This window comes from Ramularia collo-cygni (assembly GCF_900074925.1).
Source record: "Ramularia collo-cygni strain URUG2 genome assembly, contig: RCC_scaffold01, whole genome shotgun sequence".
Lineage (NCBI taxonomy): Eukaryota > Fungi > Ascomycota > Dothideomycetes > Mycosphaerellales > Mycosphaerellaceae > Ramularia > Ramularia collo-cygni.
The window spans coordinates 1428149-1442463 of record NW_019716255.1 but is presented as its reverse complement, the minus strand read 5'-3'; the positions used below and the strand labels follow the sequence as shown (position 1 = coordinate 1442463).

Below are 14315 nucleotides of genomic sequence, written 5' to 3'. Positions count from 1 at the left end.
ACCTTCTAAGGGARCTCACGTTGGATGATGCGCGCAAACGCTAGTCCTGTTACCTGCTTCGGCGGCATAATCCAGAGTCGAGTGGCAGTTTTGAGTGGGTGGATCACGAATCAGAGAGCACCGCGCTCCGCAACAGCAGGTCCCGACAAGGCTTGCTGCAGATGAGTATACTATTTGAACATTACGCTGACCCCACGAGTGCAGTCAGCCTTTGTGCTGGCGCCTTGAGGGGTCTCTAAGAGACTACGCGGGTCCTTCTTAGCCCCATTTGCACTGAGTATAGAGAGCACCTCGCAGTTAGGGGCGAGGCGTCGTAGGGGAAGAGTTCGGTCGTGCATACAGCAGCTCCAGTATGGTCGTTAGCTTCTCCACCGGGTTTGCCCGAGAAACTTGCATGTGAGCTGCCAAGGCCTAAGCGAGCTGCGTGACGTCATGCCGATCTTTAACACAATGCACGATGCCAGGCTACGTTGCGTTCGATCAACAGACCGGTATAGATCGGAAATAGTACTTCGAGACTCTTCCAAACTTAGAGCAATCTCTCAAATGCTGGGAAATACAGCGTCGCGGCGGTGTTGAGCATGAGAACTGGAACTGGGTAGCATCCATCTAAGAAGCAGCAAGAAGAGATGCCGCTATGATGAACGGACAGTATCACTAATATGATACGCTGGTACCACCTATTGTCGTAGGTTCATAGGGTACGGGTAGGGCCAATACTAGCTAGCACAGACACTAAGAATACGTGCACTGTAGCCATCACATCAATGCATTACTTCGGCGCCGTCTCATCCCCTCGAGATCCAACAGAATCCCGCACAGCATCCCCCTGACGAGCAACAGCAGCATGAGCACCATCTTGCGTCCTCTCAATAGCAGCATGAGCACCATCTTGCGTCCTTACAATAGCATTCCCAACCTGATCCCTTCCTTCCGTATACCTCTCATCAAGCGCAGCCTTCGCATCATGCTCCAATTTCTCCCCAACATGCTCGATATCCCTCGCAGTACTTTGCACCTGCTCCACCACACTTTTCTTCTTCTCCTCCGCCATATGCTTCCCACTAGACACGATCTCATGTTCCAGCTCCTTGAGTTCTTTCAATTTATCCTCCAACATATCCTTCATTCCGCGAGCGTTGGAGAAGAGTCCAGAAGCGGTTCCTCGTGCACGATCGATTGCGGTGCTCGCTTCCGTTTCCTTCTCATTCCAATGTTTGCTCATTGTGCTGAATGATGGCTGCGGTCGGGCGAGGGAGATGGCTTGCGGTTGAGCTCGAGCCAAAGTTCCCGAACTTACGAAGCGGTCTGGTCGGTTGTTCTCGATGTCTTGTCGGAGTTCCTCGTACATCTTGCGGATCTTCTCTACTTCTTCTGCTACGCTTAAGCCGCTGTTTGGGAAGGTAAAGTCTCGTTCACGCTGCTCAATGCACTCTCGAATCTTGGCCTGAGAGAAGAGGATGATTGTTAGCCCTTCCATTGCGCAGCAGAGCACATAGCTCGCAATCAGACGAAGCGGAGCAGGCCTCTACGAGATCTCTGAAGCCAATTGTGCACTCACCCATTCGTGTTGGAAGTATTTTATACGATGAGGTAATCCGCTCCCGCGCAAGTAGGTCAAAAATCCCGCAATACAGGTATTTATCGCTCCAAATGCAGTGACCTGGGTTCGATCAGCGCCAACATTCCTCCCACTGTTGTACCATCAACTCACAGCTTTGTTGCTAGCAGCAGCTGCTCCAAGAGCAGTCAAGGCCGCCGCCACAATGATCTGCAATCCATAGCAGAAATTGATCAATCTTGATGYAGACTTGTAATTTCGTTTCGCTTTGATCTCGCAATCGCAGACTGTGGCATATATGCCCAGATTGGGAGACGGTCTGTCTGCTAAGGAAGCTTGCGGCCGTCTGTTCATTTGGAACCCATGTTTTGAGGTGAAGGACTATCACAGTCAGATGGGGCTCCTAGAGGAACAGAAACATCAATTACTTGCCTTGTCTTGCAATACTGTAAGAAATTTTGTCAGCATACAGTGTGATGTTGCGTTCAAACGTGGGAAGACTCACTTCCTACGAGCAGACGAAAGTCTGTCAATTGTGAATTCGTCTGGATGATCTCGGGATGCTCATAGCGAGATTCGCCATTTTCTGCGTGAGCTTGTTGGGCTGGTGCGCTGTTGTCGAATTTCGAGGGTTCCCTAAATTCGGTCCATGCGTGTCGAGCCCTGTTGACGAAGTCCAAGGCAGTGTTCATTGTGCGGTCTTGCAACAAAGCCTGGCAGGATTACTGAGAGAAGGACAATTGTGATGAAAGAAATGTGAACATGCAGAATTGTTCGGCGGGATCCTGATTAGATCGGCATCTGCATACAAGTGCTCCAAGCTCTGCGCGCATACATGAACTGTGCCAGCGTGCAGTAGATCCGACGATCGTCAAGCTTGATGGGGATGGATTGCAAAGTCCGATTTGTCTCGTGGTTTTTGACTTCTCGCGTATGTGCGCCACAGCGCCAGCTACAAGCCAGCTAAATTCGAGGTGCATGCTGTTTGTGGTTTAATGTGTTCACGGCGGAAACCGTTCTGTGTAGGAGGTAGATGACGGTATCTACAAGCAGATTGATGGCGAACGTTGCAGTGCAAACGTCTTCCTCGTCGCGAAGAGAGAGTTGCAAAGGTTCTGCATTGCTGTGTGGGCGTCAACTGCAGATCAGTTGAAGTAGTTCTTCGATCGGCGAGCAACGGCACGACCCTGATAGCGCCAGGTCGAATGGAGCAAACGCACCTACGACGGTTTGAAGTATATTGACGGCATCAAGATGTGCAGTGAAATGGCCAATCCTGCAATCCCGGAACAGCCCTTGGAAATCCAGCTTGTAGTCACTACGAAAGATGAGGGAAACACACGCGCTTGCATTGTCTTGAACTGGATGCATGTCCAAACGCGATGCACGATTGTGCATAGAGCCTAAATTCGTCGCTTTCAACGTCGCACTCCGCCAGTTCCAATCAGTCAACATTGCTCGTCGGCATCTCGTCCGGCGGAGCTTGACACTAGGTTCAGGGCGACATGGGCGCGCTACACGCGGTGATCGTAAAGTCGGACCGTGAGTGTATGCTGTCGCTTGTCGTTGTATCTTATCAAGCGAACCACCCATTGTGGGAAGCCGCAGCTGTTCGAGGAGTGACCTTTTGTATCATTTCTCGTAGTCTATGCGCTATTCTGAATGCACAGAGAGAAGCCCGTTCGTGCAGGCTGTTGGACTTTGGAGTGCCTGGAATGTCAACCTTGTAGCAGAGCTGAGGAGAAGCCCTTATTTGCACCTTGATAAAGAATGCGAGTGTTGGTCCATGGAGACATTCATTCAGATATACCTCAGGCTGAGCGTCTTAGACACAACAGACCTCTCGAAATGCGCATCTCGCCGAATTTCCGCGAGAGCAATCAGGAGTCCGGCACCAACAGATTACTGGACACGAGTCTTGCGGATCGCATGAGTTGCTCCTGCTTTTGTTCAAAGACTCAGTCCTGCTTCGAGTCTGTATTTATGCTGATGGCAACGGCCAGAGAAGGCCCGGTATCTTTTTACAGCAAATTCTGACAGACTTTGGAACGCCGAAGGATGGTGCAATTGGAGGGATCTTCAAAGGTTCCAAGGTACACAAGTATTCGAATCAAGGCTCATCTGTGTACGCAGGCGGTTCGTCGTCCTCCTCTCGCTCTTCGGGAGTGGATGCTCCCATTCGCTCGGCACTCTGTCTTTCCTGCTCGACATGCACACTCCACAGCGCACTTCCCGCTGCTGTGGTGAGCAGGAAGAACATGGCCAGAATAGGGACCAGCTGAAGGATCATGTGCACCGTTCCAATCCACAAGTACTCAAATCTCCTCTGCTTCGTCTTGATGAAAGCGTTCCGCTGCTTCTTCGAGAACTGCCTCAGTTGAAAGTAGCGCCAGTTCATGAGGGGACCCGCTCGATATCCCGTCAACAGCAAGAACAGCGGCACACCTGCGAAAGGCACGAAGTTGAGCGGCAGCAAGACGACAAACTCCACAATCTGCCTGAAGCTGAACGGTGCGAACTTTGCTCCCGAGTCTCTTGCGCCCAGCCGCTTGTATGGATCGCTTTCGTCGATGTCCTCGGACACTTCCCGGCGGTTCTTGACCAGATGCTCGTACCCCTCGGCAACCATGACCGCGTCGAAGATGTCAACCTGTGTGTGGTCGACAAGCATAGCTTCGAAGAGCACCTGGATGAGCRGCGAGCCCATGGCCAGGATGAAGAAGGTGGCGTTGACCCATGCCGAGCCCTTGTAGTGGAAGAGGGCGAGGAAGGCGACGATGGGAAGGTATGCCGTGAGGAAGAGGATGGCAAGAACGCAGGTTGACAGGAGGGTCAGTGGAACCAGGCGACTGCGGAGGAGCGGGTGGAGGTAGCGGTGCGTCGCAAAGTACCAGATTCCCTTGAGGGGGTAAAGGAACGAGGACGTGACGTTGGACTTGACCCAGGCGCGGATGGGCGGCGACATGGCGGCAGTACCTATTGTCAGCGCATGGGTGAGGGTGGACGATTGAAAGATATAAGGTAGAAGGTAAGGTAAAGCAGAGCAAGGCAGGGACAGAAAATGGCTGCCTGTCCTGTTTCACATGCAAAGCATGAAAGCTGCGCCGCAGATCTTGGATGGAAGATGACGTCTGCTGCCGATCGCCGACCATTTGTGTGTTCCGCCCCGCCATCACCGCACCTCCCTCAATGGCATCAATCCCACCCCTCAGCAGCTTCCGCTCCGCCCGACGAGGCCCGCGACTACGTGGCGGACGATCTGCTCCCCGTAGCGGTGAAATTCTCTCGGAAGAGGAGCTCGAAAAGTCCCGCGACACCATCATCCAGCAGACGGACAACGATGCCACGAGCAGTCGCATGAGTGCCGTCGCTCTAGGCTACCTGGATGATCAGTATGCCAAAGCCTTCTTCCCTCAAGGTCAAGAAGTGCCCAAACGTTATCCGATTATCAATCGCGGGACTCAGGTCCGCACTCAAGCCATCGACAAGCTCGTCTCACGATTTCTGGAGAGAGATCCTGCTCGGCGGAAGCAGGTCATCTCGCTGGGTGCTGGGTCAGACACACGTTTCTTCCGCCTCTGCGCCGGAAAGCACAATGTTATCTACCATGAGATTGATTTTGAAGAAAACGTCATCCCCAAGCGAACGGCAATCCGAGAATCCAAGGACCTTGCTCGCATGACTTTGGCGGAGGAGAATGGCTCCTCGTATCATCTACATGCTCTAGATCTGAGGGATCTGACGAAGAGGTCACCACCCATCATCCCTGGACTCGAGTCGGAAACGGCTACTCTTATCCTCAGCGAGTGCTGTCTCTGCTATTTGCCACCGGATATGGCGAGTAGTGTTCTGCAGTACTTCACCATGAATCTCAAACACGAAATGGCGATCGTTCTGTATGAGCCCATACGACCATATGATGCATTTGGGAAGACCATGGTCACCAATCTTTCCTCTCGCGGAATCGAGCTAAGAACGCTGAAGCGATACTATTCTCTCGGTGCGCAGCGACAGAGATTGCGACTTGCTGGCTTCCAAACCGGACAAGGTGCGAGAGACGTGCACCAGATTTGGAGTAGTGACGAGTGGGTGAGCAAGTCCGAGCGGGAGCGAATCGAGAAGCTCGAATGGCTGGATGAGGTTGAGGAGTGGAAATTGCTAGCGAGTCACTACTGTGTGGCGTGGGGATGGAGGGGAGAGGGGTTTGGAGCAGCTTGGAGCGATATTGCTGGCGCTGCTACGAGTGAGGAGGCAAAAGAAGAAGAGTTGATGTAGGTTTGGGTAAGCACTTCTCAATCCTACCGCTCTTCTGAATGTTTGTTCAGATCTTCTCACTCCACAGCACGGCCTCAATCGTCGAAAATGCTCTTCATCCCAACTGAATCGCCATTCAGAATGAGGGAGTGGCCAGAGGCAGAGATATCTTCATAAAAATGTCCTGGACCAGTCGGGACAGCCGATCCAGCAGCAATCTGGTCGCCATTCATAATATGCCCATTCTCTGTGGCACTAGGCAACAAGGTATCAGCGTCGAGTTACTCCAAAGTCAACACCATCATGAACTGTACTTACCGAATGTTCAGATATCGATGCCTCTGATCCACCATCTTGATGCTCTCACCAGCGGAGGCCTGCAGAATCGGGTCCACTTTTGCAGCAGCGGAAAACACCTGGAAGAGGTGTTGTCGCTCGTTCTTATCATCCGCGGGGACAATTCTCGCAAGGTCCAGGATCGCAAGAGCTTTCTGGATCCGCACGGTGTCTGGAAACAATTCCACCAACTGCGAGACATTGGCACTCACCTACGTCAATATCAGCTAACAACCCCAGGGATATCAGATCGTCCCTCGTGGGGCAGGTAAAGGCATACTCTCTCAGTAAGTGTCTGTAAAGCCTTCTTGTCGTGCACAACCCATTTCACCCTGTTCACCATTTCATTGCCCATCTGACGAGCTCTAGTGGCTGCTTGAGCCCTTGCATTGAGGATCTTCCTTGGTGATGTCTTCTCGTTGATTTCATCCTCATCGCCATCTGTTTCGTATCGTCTGGATGTCTTCWCGACGTCTCGAAAGGCAGATTTTATCGCACTAAGAAGCTTTCTGACCGTCTCCGCCTCCTGTGGCGAAGCGTACGGCAGGTTGTCAGGAGCCGTCGCAGCATTTGGTTCCACTAGCTTGACGGTCTTCTGCCAGCGCTGATAGGCGAGTTGAGCCAATTCAATCTGCAGACTCAGGTGCTTGTAGTCTTCTCCTTGATGCCTCCAGGCTGTAATCTTGTTGAAGATGTCTTCGACCTGCTATGTGTTAGACTAAGTTAAGTAGTACAAGACTTAGGAGACCATACCGTGCTCCCCAGAGCCAGTAAGCCTACGCCAGATACGACGATTCCTGCTAGTTCCATATCTACGCTTTAGGTGTAATTTGGCAATTATCTCGGAGTGGCTCCGCTTCAATTTCTTTGGGCAGATGGGATGTAGAAGAGCCGGTGCAATCACTGTCAAACGAACCGGAAATATGTGATAATACTGTTGAAGGGAGGCAGAACAGCCGGTGCAATCGGGCAAACGAGAAGTCGCAGGGACTCTCTCGCTTGAGCGAGCAACATGCATACACTACTGCGCTGCTCCACTCGTTAGCCATATTGAGCTTGATGTGCCTCAGCCTCATCGCTAAAGCAGCAGCTCAATCACCACGTATTGTTAGCACGTCGTGAGGTGCAAAACGACGACCGGCGAGCATTTCACGTCCGGCCTTCCTCCTTAACACACTGGGTTCCTCAGATTCACTAGTCATGATTGAAGCCAGACCACAATACGGCGTATGTACTTTGGACATGTCCTCGCTTCATGCCATGTTCTTATCCCGTATGCCCAACTTCCTCTCCAACTTCTCCTTGAACGCCTTCAACTGCACCGAGCCTGCTCTTCCATTCTCATCGACCTCAAACATGAAGTTGCCCAGCGGTACACTATCGTATGTGAAGTCGTCGATATCCAGCCAGCTTTGACAAGGGAAATAAAAGGACCCATTGGCAAGCGGCGGCTGAGGTCGTGCATATACTCCCGTGAACCCAAATTGTCCCTTACCCTTGGCTAAATGATTGGGAATCAGACGAAAGTCCACCTCCTTGTTCAAATCACCAAACACAACACCCATATCCGTGCCCTTGTAGATGTACTCTGTAAGTTTCAACCCCGGCAAATCATCCATCTCAACTCTCACAGAAGTATTCGATGACTGAGAATGGTACTGTCCGACAAAATTGTGATTTGCCTGTTCCCGACCAATCTTCTCGACCGCGTCCAGAAGTATAGGAGCAAGAACATTTGGGAAGTCATCGGTGAACTTGCCATAGGCTTTCGTGGATACCGAGAGCAGGGAGAAGCCAACGTTGTAATCCGGGATTACTGCAAAAACGGAACTGTAGCTTCCCCAGTTGCCACCTTTGGTATACAAGTCAACGGTATGACCACCGCTCTTCAGGCGGAAAATCTCCCAGCCTCGACCTACGGCTTGGTCGATCTTGTCGACGAAACTCGTAGCRGCGAACCAGCGACGGGTAATAGATTTTGAGACCAGAGTGCTGTTCAGAATCGCTTTTCCGATGGCTGCGAGATCATTGGTGGTTGAGTAGGCACCGGCTGCGGGAGCTATTGGTCCCAGTTCGTCGTCCCATCTACAGTATGAAGTGTTGCCGTCCGGGACCACAGAATGGCGAGTTACATGTTTTGGGGTCGAGTAGGTCGTTCCTGTGAGATTGAGTGGATTCACTAGGGAGGTGTTAAATATATGCTCCATGGGTGACTCAAGTAGATTGGACAGCGCAAGACCCAGGATTGCCCAGTTGGCATTGGAGTACAGCGGAGTCGTCGAGGATGGAAAGCTCGCACCAAGCTGCGAAAGGGCTCTGATGTACTCTGTCGAGCGTTAGAGGAATTCAGACCGGATGTCTGGTCACCTTACCATCTTGATTACACTCCAAGTATAGCCCAGCTTCCACAAACCCACATGTGGGTCGCTGCCGCGATGTTGTATCATTCATGAGATTCTGAGCCGCCAGCTCCGGGAGTCCGCCGGTTACAGAACCTGAAATGGCCAGATCGTTCAGCCCATCTTCAAGGAGTCAGCTGATGTGTACAGAGCTAGCCTTGCTGGTATACTTGCAGTCTCTTCCAGCACCTGCTAGGAAGCTCATCAAATCGCCAACAGTAATTTCACTCCAGTCAGGCAGAGGGTAGTCCACTTGCGAAACATCAAAGGTAGCAAGTTGCGGAATATGTTCGATGATAGGGTCGCTGAGACGCCTGTCGCCATCTCGTATGAGCCATAGGTATATGGTCAAGATCTTGGAGAGACTGGCAATTCGATAAATTGAATCCGCGTCGACTTTGTTGGCTCCAAGCTTGCTGGTGACGACGGTCTGGTCACCGTGGTGGTATTCAAACAGAAGACCTGCGTCGGTCGTGCTGAAAATCCCAACAGAAAATGTGGTCGCGTTGTATGGAGTTTGGGTKATATTCGCCTCCAGAGTATCTCTGAGGGATTTTGCTGTTTCTTGCCACACGGTCTCCTGTGCTAATCCGCTGGGCACGGGAAATTGTTGTCCTTTAAGAGGGCATAGCACGAGACCATCCCTTGTGGGCGTCTGTGCTCTTGTAATACCTCCCAATGCTCCAACGAGGATTGTAAAGCTTTGCCACATTGCTGACAGAAGTGCGATATTCAGTCTGATGGCCTACCACGGTGGCGCCCAGTCATATGAGTGAGGGTTTGGAAGGTCCAGGCTTAGATATTCTAGGTTGGATAGAGTTGCAGCTGGGTACTGCGCTGACACGGTTATGTTATGCAAGCAATCCGTTGCAATGGCGCTGACGCGGTTCATCGAAGCCGTGCGGAAATTTGAGARAAGAACAGCGGTGTAACATGGTTCATGGATCGCATGTGCTTTCAGGCATGGTTGAGCTCTGACATGGGAAAAGTATGGCAGCTTTCCATGCAGGCAGATCTTCCCGCCAGCTTCTCCGTACACAGCAATGTCCTGCCACCGATGTGCGGGAGTCCCAATGAGTTCTACTGAAGGTGCACGTTGAAAGCCTCTTGAGAGTCTTGACGGGCAGTTTGGTGCTCGTCCGACTTCCACGTAGTCTATAGGCCATGTTCGGGTTAAACTCAATCGACGTTTGATTGATCGACCAGTGACGATCGAGCAGAGCAGACGAGAGTTTGCATGGGTCAGATGTTGGACTATAGGATCCGCTGCGGATAGGCGCTGTGCATTCCCAGTTGGGATTGAAAACGCTGGTCGCGCCAAATCAAAATTCATCTGAGTAAGCTCTAAAAGTTAAAAAGCCAATCGATCCAGCGCATGCCGTAAATGCACGCTCAATGGCTCAATCCTTTAGCCCTGGCCTTTGCAACATCTCTCCAATATCGCTCTGCACTGGAAGCTCGCAGCTTCGGACCTAGTCGGACCATGACGAACAGCGAAGCGTTCCAAGCAAAGCCGATCGCCGCCACCTAATGGTGCATAGCATATCAGCAGGATAATTCCAAATGTACGATTCTCAGCGACTCACCATTATGAAGGTATTTCGATAGCCCATAGCGGTGAGCCAAGGTGTGATGCTGCGTCGAGAGATAGTCAGCAGTCTGTATGGATTCACAACCCCAATCCAGGACTCACCCATAATTCACTGCAAAGCTCATCGTATTACGAATTAGGATGAGCGTCGTGACCATGTCCCCGCTCAACTCTCTGTAGCAGCTGATGGCATACCCAAGACCACCTGCAACGCAGAGACAATTGGAGACGGCGAGCGCTCCTTGCGAGAAAACCAGAGCGAACCAATGCCTGATAGCGATGTACGATCAGTGCTTGTCATATGCCATACGAAGTCGCTGCCACGGATCACTTACACATGGTAAGTCACGCCCAGTCCGTAGAGCAGCATTGCAAAAGGGACCAAGATCATCGAGGCAACGAACATGTACAATGTGTCTTCGGGCTCAGAAATACCACCTCGACGGCGAGCAAGGCGAATGGTAAGCTCTCTGCCCATCTTGCCGCAGTAGTATCCGCTGCACTTTGTTAGCTCTACGTTACGATATCATGGTCTAGAGCATGGCATACCCGATGATGGCTCCGATGATACCAGCGGAGTATGCAGCCGCGACTCCTGAAGTTGAGAAACCGTATCGAGCTGTGTATACTGTACCGGTGGTCGCATTCTGCACACCAGACCATACAAGAGCATTAGCGCCGTACATGAGACCAGCGTACACTATACAAGGATAAGTGAAGCCTTTGAAAGGAGCCCAGAAGATATCCATCATGCGGTTTGGACGTTTCTTGTCGACGATGCCAAGTTTCTGCCAGTAGCTTTTCCGGGGATAGATTTGGCCGGCCTCTACCTCGGACGTGGAGTCGATATCGTTCGACGTCTCAGATTTTTCTTTGCCAGGCGAGTTGGATGCAAGATAGCCAGCGGAGTCAACAAGTCCGGGGACTGCAGCATGTGCATTTTGATGCGATCGATCGTAGTTGGTTTCTTGTCACATATCAGCTCAGCAATCAAGACGATCCTCGGAGCAGGTTTACCTTCCATCAAGAAGAAACAATAGACGAAAGCAATACCAATCCATATGGCGGTCCACCACTGACATGCGGTTAATAGGAGACCATCCGTCGGTGCGAAGATGTACTTACCAGCACCCACCGCCAGTCCTGCCCGTCGTTTATGAAACCGGCAAGCATTGGCGCAATCTTTGCCGACACTGAAAGTGAGAAGCCATACCAGGCCAGATACTTCGGCCGTTCATGAGCAAACCAGATGTCGGTGATGGAAATTCTGAATTTACGTAAGCGTGTTTTCGTGTCGCAGTATTGGCAATGATCAAGACGGCACTGAAGCTCGTTGCCTTGCACGCTGATTGACTTACTCGCAAAGCGCCTCGACCGGGGCACCAAAGAAGCCCTGCAACACTTTGTTCATGAGGTAGGTGCCTCTCGTCGTGCAGAGCGGTGCGGCGGCCATGACAGCGACCGAAGTGATCATGGAGAACAGATAAGCTGGCCTCTTCCCATACTGAAGTGCAAGAGGCTGCCAAATGAGACATGCCCAGCCGTAGGCCTAGAAGAACGCGAGATGTGAGCGATGCCATTGTAATTATTACATCTCCCATACCAAGAACATGACACCAGTGCCGGTGTTCAGATCGTTAAGCTCGAGACCAGTAGCAGCTTGAATGGGCTTGACGACCGAATACACCGATCCAGAAGGGATCGCGATCATCAAAGTGTACATTATAATGCAGCTCGTCGACAGCATTTTTCTTCTGAAGGACCAGTTCCTAGACGAGCACTGTGTTAGAGCTCCGAACGTCTCTCTTGACGCTCATTCTACTGACAAGGGATCTTCGGGATCCTCTGATGGTTTTGGGTGCAGGACGATGTCCTGATCGGCGCCATTCGCATGCTTTGTGTTCAATGTATGATCGATGTCGACCAGGCGAACCGTGCCAGGCGGGAGCTTTCTTTCTTCGTCCATGATGAGCGAATTGGCGTGCAGTGTCAATGCAAGACAGCGATCGCTTTCTTGTAGACTGGACAGACTGTTGAAGTGAAGTTCATTCCCAATGAATTTAGGCGATAGCTATCTTGGCGCCCGATAGGCCTTCCATGGTCGTATCTTGATAGCTTAAGCCTTGATGCGGGTGGAGACTCGCCCACGATACCTGTACTAGAAGGGCTCCACCGCAAAGATAGTGCCGCAAAGAATGTATTCCATGACAGCAAGAATGGCTGGGGCCTTTATTCGCCGCTCAATTCAACGATGTGAAGTACAGGCGTGAGAAGCTGGCGGTCGTCGTGACATGACCATGTCATATTACGACGGACGCGCTGTCATTTCCTGCTCTGGCCAAGATTAGTTGCATACCGTCAATCATGTTTTGCGAGCCTGCAGATAGCTTGGGCCATGGCGATGGAAGGGTGTTTGGGAGGAAGGAGAGGAAATAAACGCGCCTTGGCGGTGACGTCGGGTCAATGCGGGGCGCTAGAACTAWCTTACCTCCCGTCATTGTTCAATCTTCCCAGGGAGCATTTGATCCATCCAACCTTTCACCACCGATTCATGCTCCCAATGCCAGCGAGATTTAATGGCAAGTGCGCAGAGGCCAGTCAAAAGACATGCCTTCCAAGATTCAAGATGTTGCAGGAACCTCCTAGATAGGGCCTTGTAGGCTTATACCATATTGCCTACACCTCCACCAAACTGCGCCTCCATGTCATTGATACACCCGAAATTGGGATCGGTCGCTTGTCCCAAGTATGACCACTCAGCATAAGTCTGAGGTATCGGACCATATGCATAGTCATGCCACTCGCCCTGTTCATCCTTCGTCCGGCGGTCGTCATGCGGAACGCCCTTGAGGTGAATATCATGAACAGATTCCGGACAAGTCAGAATTAAAGGGTCAAGACCTGCCATTTCCCAAGCCCTGGATTATATTAGCGAGGGAAGTGGATAATTTACACACAATGCTGATCACCTGTCTCGGGCTCGGCGAAGGAATCGCCAGGCTTGTGTTCCGCTACTGTGCAAGGGTCTTGGGTCCGGGTTGCCATTTTCGTGGGAGACAATACCGCAGTCGTCGGAGCCAATACACTTATAGATGGCGAGGTCTACCAGTCTTCTGGTCTCTGTAGCCTCCGGATCATTGGGGTGGTCTTCCAGATCAGATATCAAAGCCATAATGCTGTGAAGTGGCTGATGTTGACCGGGCTGGCGTAGAATGAAACTCATCAGTATTTGTCACCATCAGATGGTCCTAGGTTCCGGAAGGTACTCACCCAGCACCAATGCCACGGCTGAAAGTCAGGACGTTCTRCAAGCCCGAGAAATTTGTGCACATACGTCCTGCAATACACGATCACACTGTGAGGTCCGGTCAGCGGAGATCTCGCGCTCGGTGTTCCGCACACGACGACTTACTTTGGCTCTTTCTTCCGGAGCGCTGGCAAAAGATTGTGCCTTCGCATCGGACCGTACATGACAGAGTATGGTTTCGCCGCCCAAAGCGCGAACAGAGTCTTAGCAAACTGTGCTAGCGCAGCGTTGGATTCCGTATGTCGAATGGCATCCACGTCACTACCATCGCAGGACTCGGGACTCGAGTGCATCTGCTCGATGGAAGAAATTTGCTGGGTTCTGCTATCCATGTCCAGCTTGATGTCCCTGGTAATCTCCAAGATCCGGTCAAGGTCTTTCTCTGACAGTAAGCTGCTATGGAGCAGGTGCAGAATTTCATTGCCTTTCTTGTAAAAGGCAAAGCGACCTCCAATGAAGATGCCAAGGATCGATTTGCTGGCATTCCCGTGTGATTCAAAATCTTCGCGGATTTGGGAACCGCTGAGCTCGCTAACATTTTCGACGTTGTATAGCCTGCAGTCCAGAATGGGTGGGAGACCGGCGGCAAATGCTACTTGTGCATCAATGGATACGATAGACCACCAGATCTGTCGCCGTACGTGCACATCGACAGGAGAGAAATGGCCAAACGTCGTCGGCTCTTTGTGTAGACCTTGAACAGGAGATTAGCAGAAATCTCGATGTCGACACAAGCCGTCCCCTACCGAGCATTTGAGCTACCCGCGTGGCAACTCCAATGAAAGAACAGCATGTCAAGGGCTGCTCCTCTCGAAGCCATGTCGAATCAACTATGACAAACGCAGACAATGATTGCAGTGAAGGAGA

The 14315-nt window shown here is 51.5% G+C and overlaps 7 protein-coding genes; 1 reads left to right on the top strand and 6 right to left on the bottom strand.

Annotated features, from left to right (window-relative positions):
• Window positions 1-772: 772 nt before the first annotated feature.
• RCC_00540 (uncharacterized protein) lies at window positions 773-2253 on the bottom strand (the record flags this gene model as incomplete). XM_023765694.1 has 5 exons in its annotated part: window positions 773-1447; window positions 1562-1663; window positions 1715-1942; window positions 1994-2007; window positions 2067-2253. 5 exons carry the CDS (start codon window positions 2251-2253, stop codon window positions 773-775), a joined length of 1206 nt encoding a protein of 401 aa, XP_023621462.1.
• A 1418-nt stretch (window positions 2254-3671) lies between these two features.
• RCC_00539 (uncharacterized protein) lies at window positions 3672-4526 on the bottom strand (the record flags this gene model as incomplete). The annotated part of the gene is made up of 1 exon (XM_023765693.1): window positions 3672-4526. The coding sequence occupies one exon, from the start codon at window positions 4524-4526 to the stop codon at window positions 3672-3674; it is 855 nt and encodes a 284-aa protein (XP_023621461.1).
• A 224-nt stretch (window positions 4527-4750) lies between these two features.
• Window positions 4751-5836, top strand: RCC_00538 (related to Leucine carboxyl methyltransferase 1; the record flags this gene model as incomplete). Its single annotated transcript, XM_023765692.1, has 1 exon — window positions 4751-5836. The coding sequence occupies one exon, from the start codon at window positions 4751-4753 to the stop codon at window positions 5834-5836; it is 1086 nt and encodes a 361-aa protein (XP_023621460.1).
• Window positions 5837-5910: 74 nt separating this feature from the next.
• RCC_00537 (uncharacterized protein) lies at window positions 5911-6961 on the bottom strand (the record flags this gene model as incomplete). XM_023765691.1 has 4 exons in its annotated part: window positions 5911-6070; window positions 6134-6363; window positions 6432-6854; window positions 6905-6961. 4 exons carry the CDS (start codon window positions 6959-6961, stop codon window positions 5911-5913), a joined length of 870 nt encoding a protein of 289 aa, XP_023621459.1.
• A 443-nt stretch (window positions 6962-7404) lies between these two features.
• RCC_12046 (uncharacterized protein) lies at window positions 7405-9262 on the bottom strand (the record flags this gene model as incomplete). XM_023765690.1 has 3 exons in its annotated part: window positions 7405-8477; window positions 8524-8673; window positions 8725-9262. 3 exons carry the CDS (start codon window positions 9260-9262, stop codon window positions 7405-7407), a joined length of 1761 nt encoding a protein of 586 aa, XP_023621458.1.
• Window positions 9263-9942: 680 nt separating this feature from the next.
• Window positions 9943-12107, bottom strand: RCC_12045 (related to transporter protein HOL1; the record flags this gene model as incomplete). XM_023765689.1 has 10 exons in its annotated part: window positions 9943-10077; window positions 10137-10185; window positions 10244-10411; window positions 10477-10638; window positions 10691-11108; window positions 11159-11216; window positions 11267-11408; window positions 11500-11690; window positions 11745-11910; window positions 11968-12107. 10 exons carry the CDS (start codon window positions 12105-12107, stop codon window positions 9943-9945), a joined length of 1629 nt encoding a protein of 542 aa, XP_023621457.1.
• Window positions 12108-12803: 696 nt separating this feature from the next.
• On the bottom strand, window positions 12804-14201 carry RCC_12174 (uncharacterized protein; the record flags this gene model as incomplete). XM_023765688.1 has 5 exons in its annotated part: window positions 12804-13059; window positions 13111-13343; window positions 13412-13496; window positions 13554-14142; window positions 14195-14201. The coding sequence occupies 5 exons, from the start codon at window positions 14199-14201 to the stop codon at window positions 12804-12806; spliced, it is 1170 nt and encodes a 389-aa protein (XP_023621456.1).
• Window positions 14202-14315: the final 114 nt, after the last annotated feature.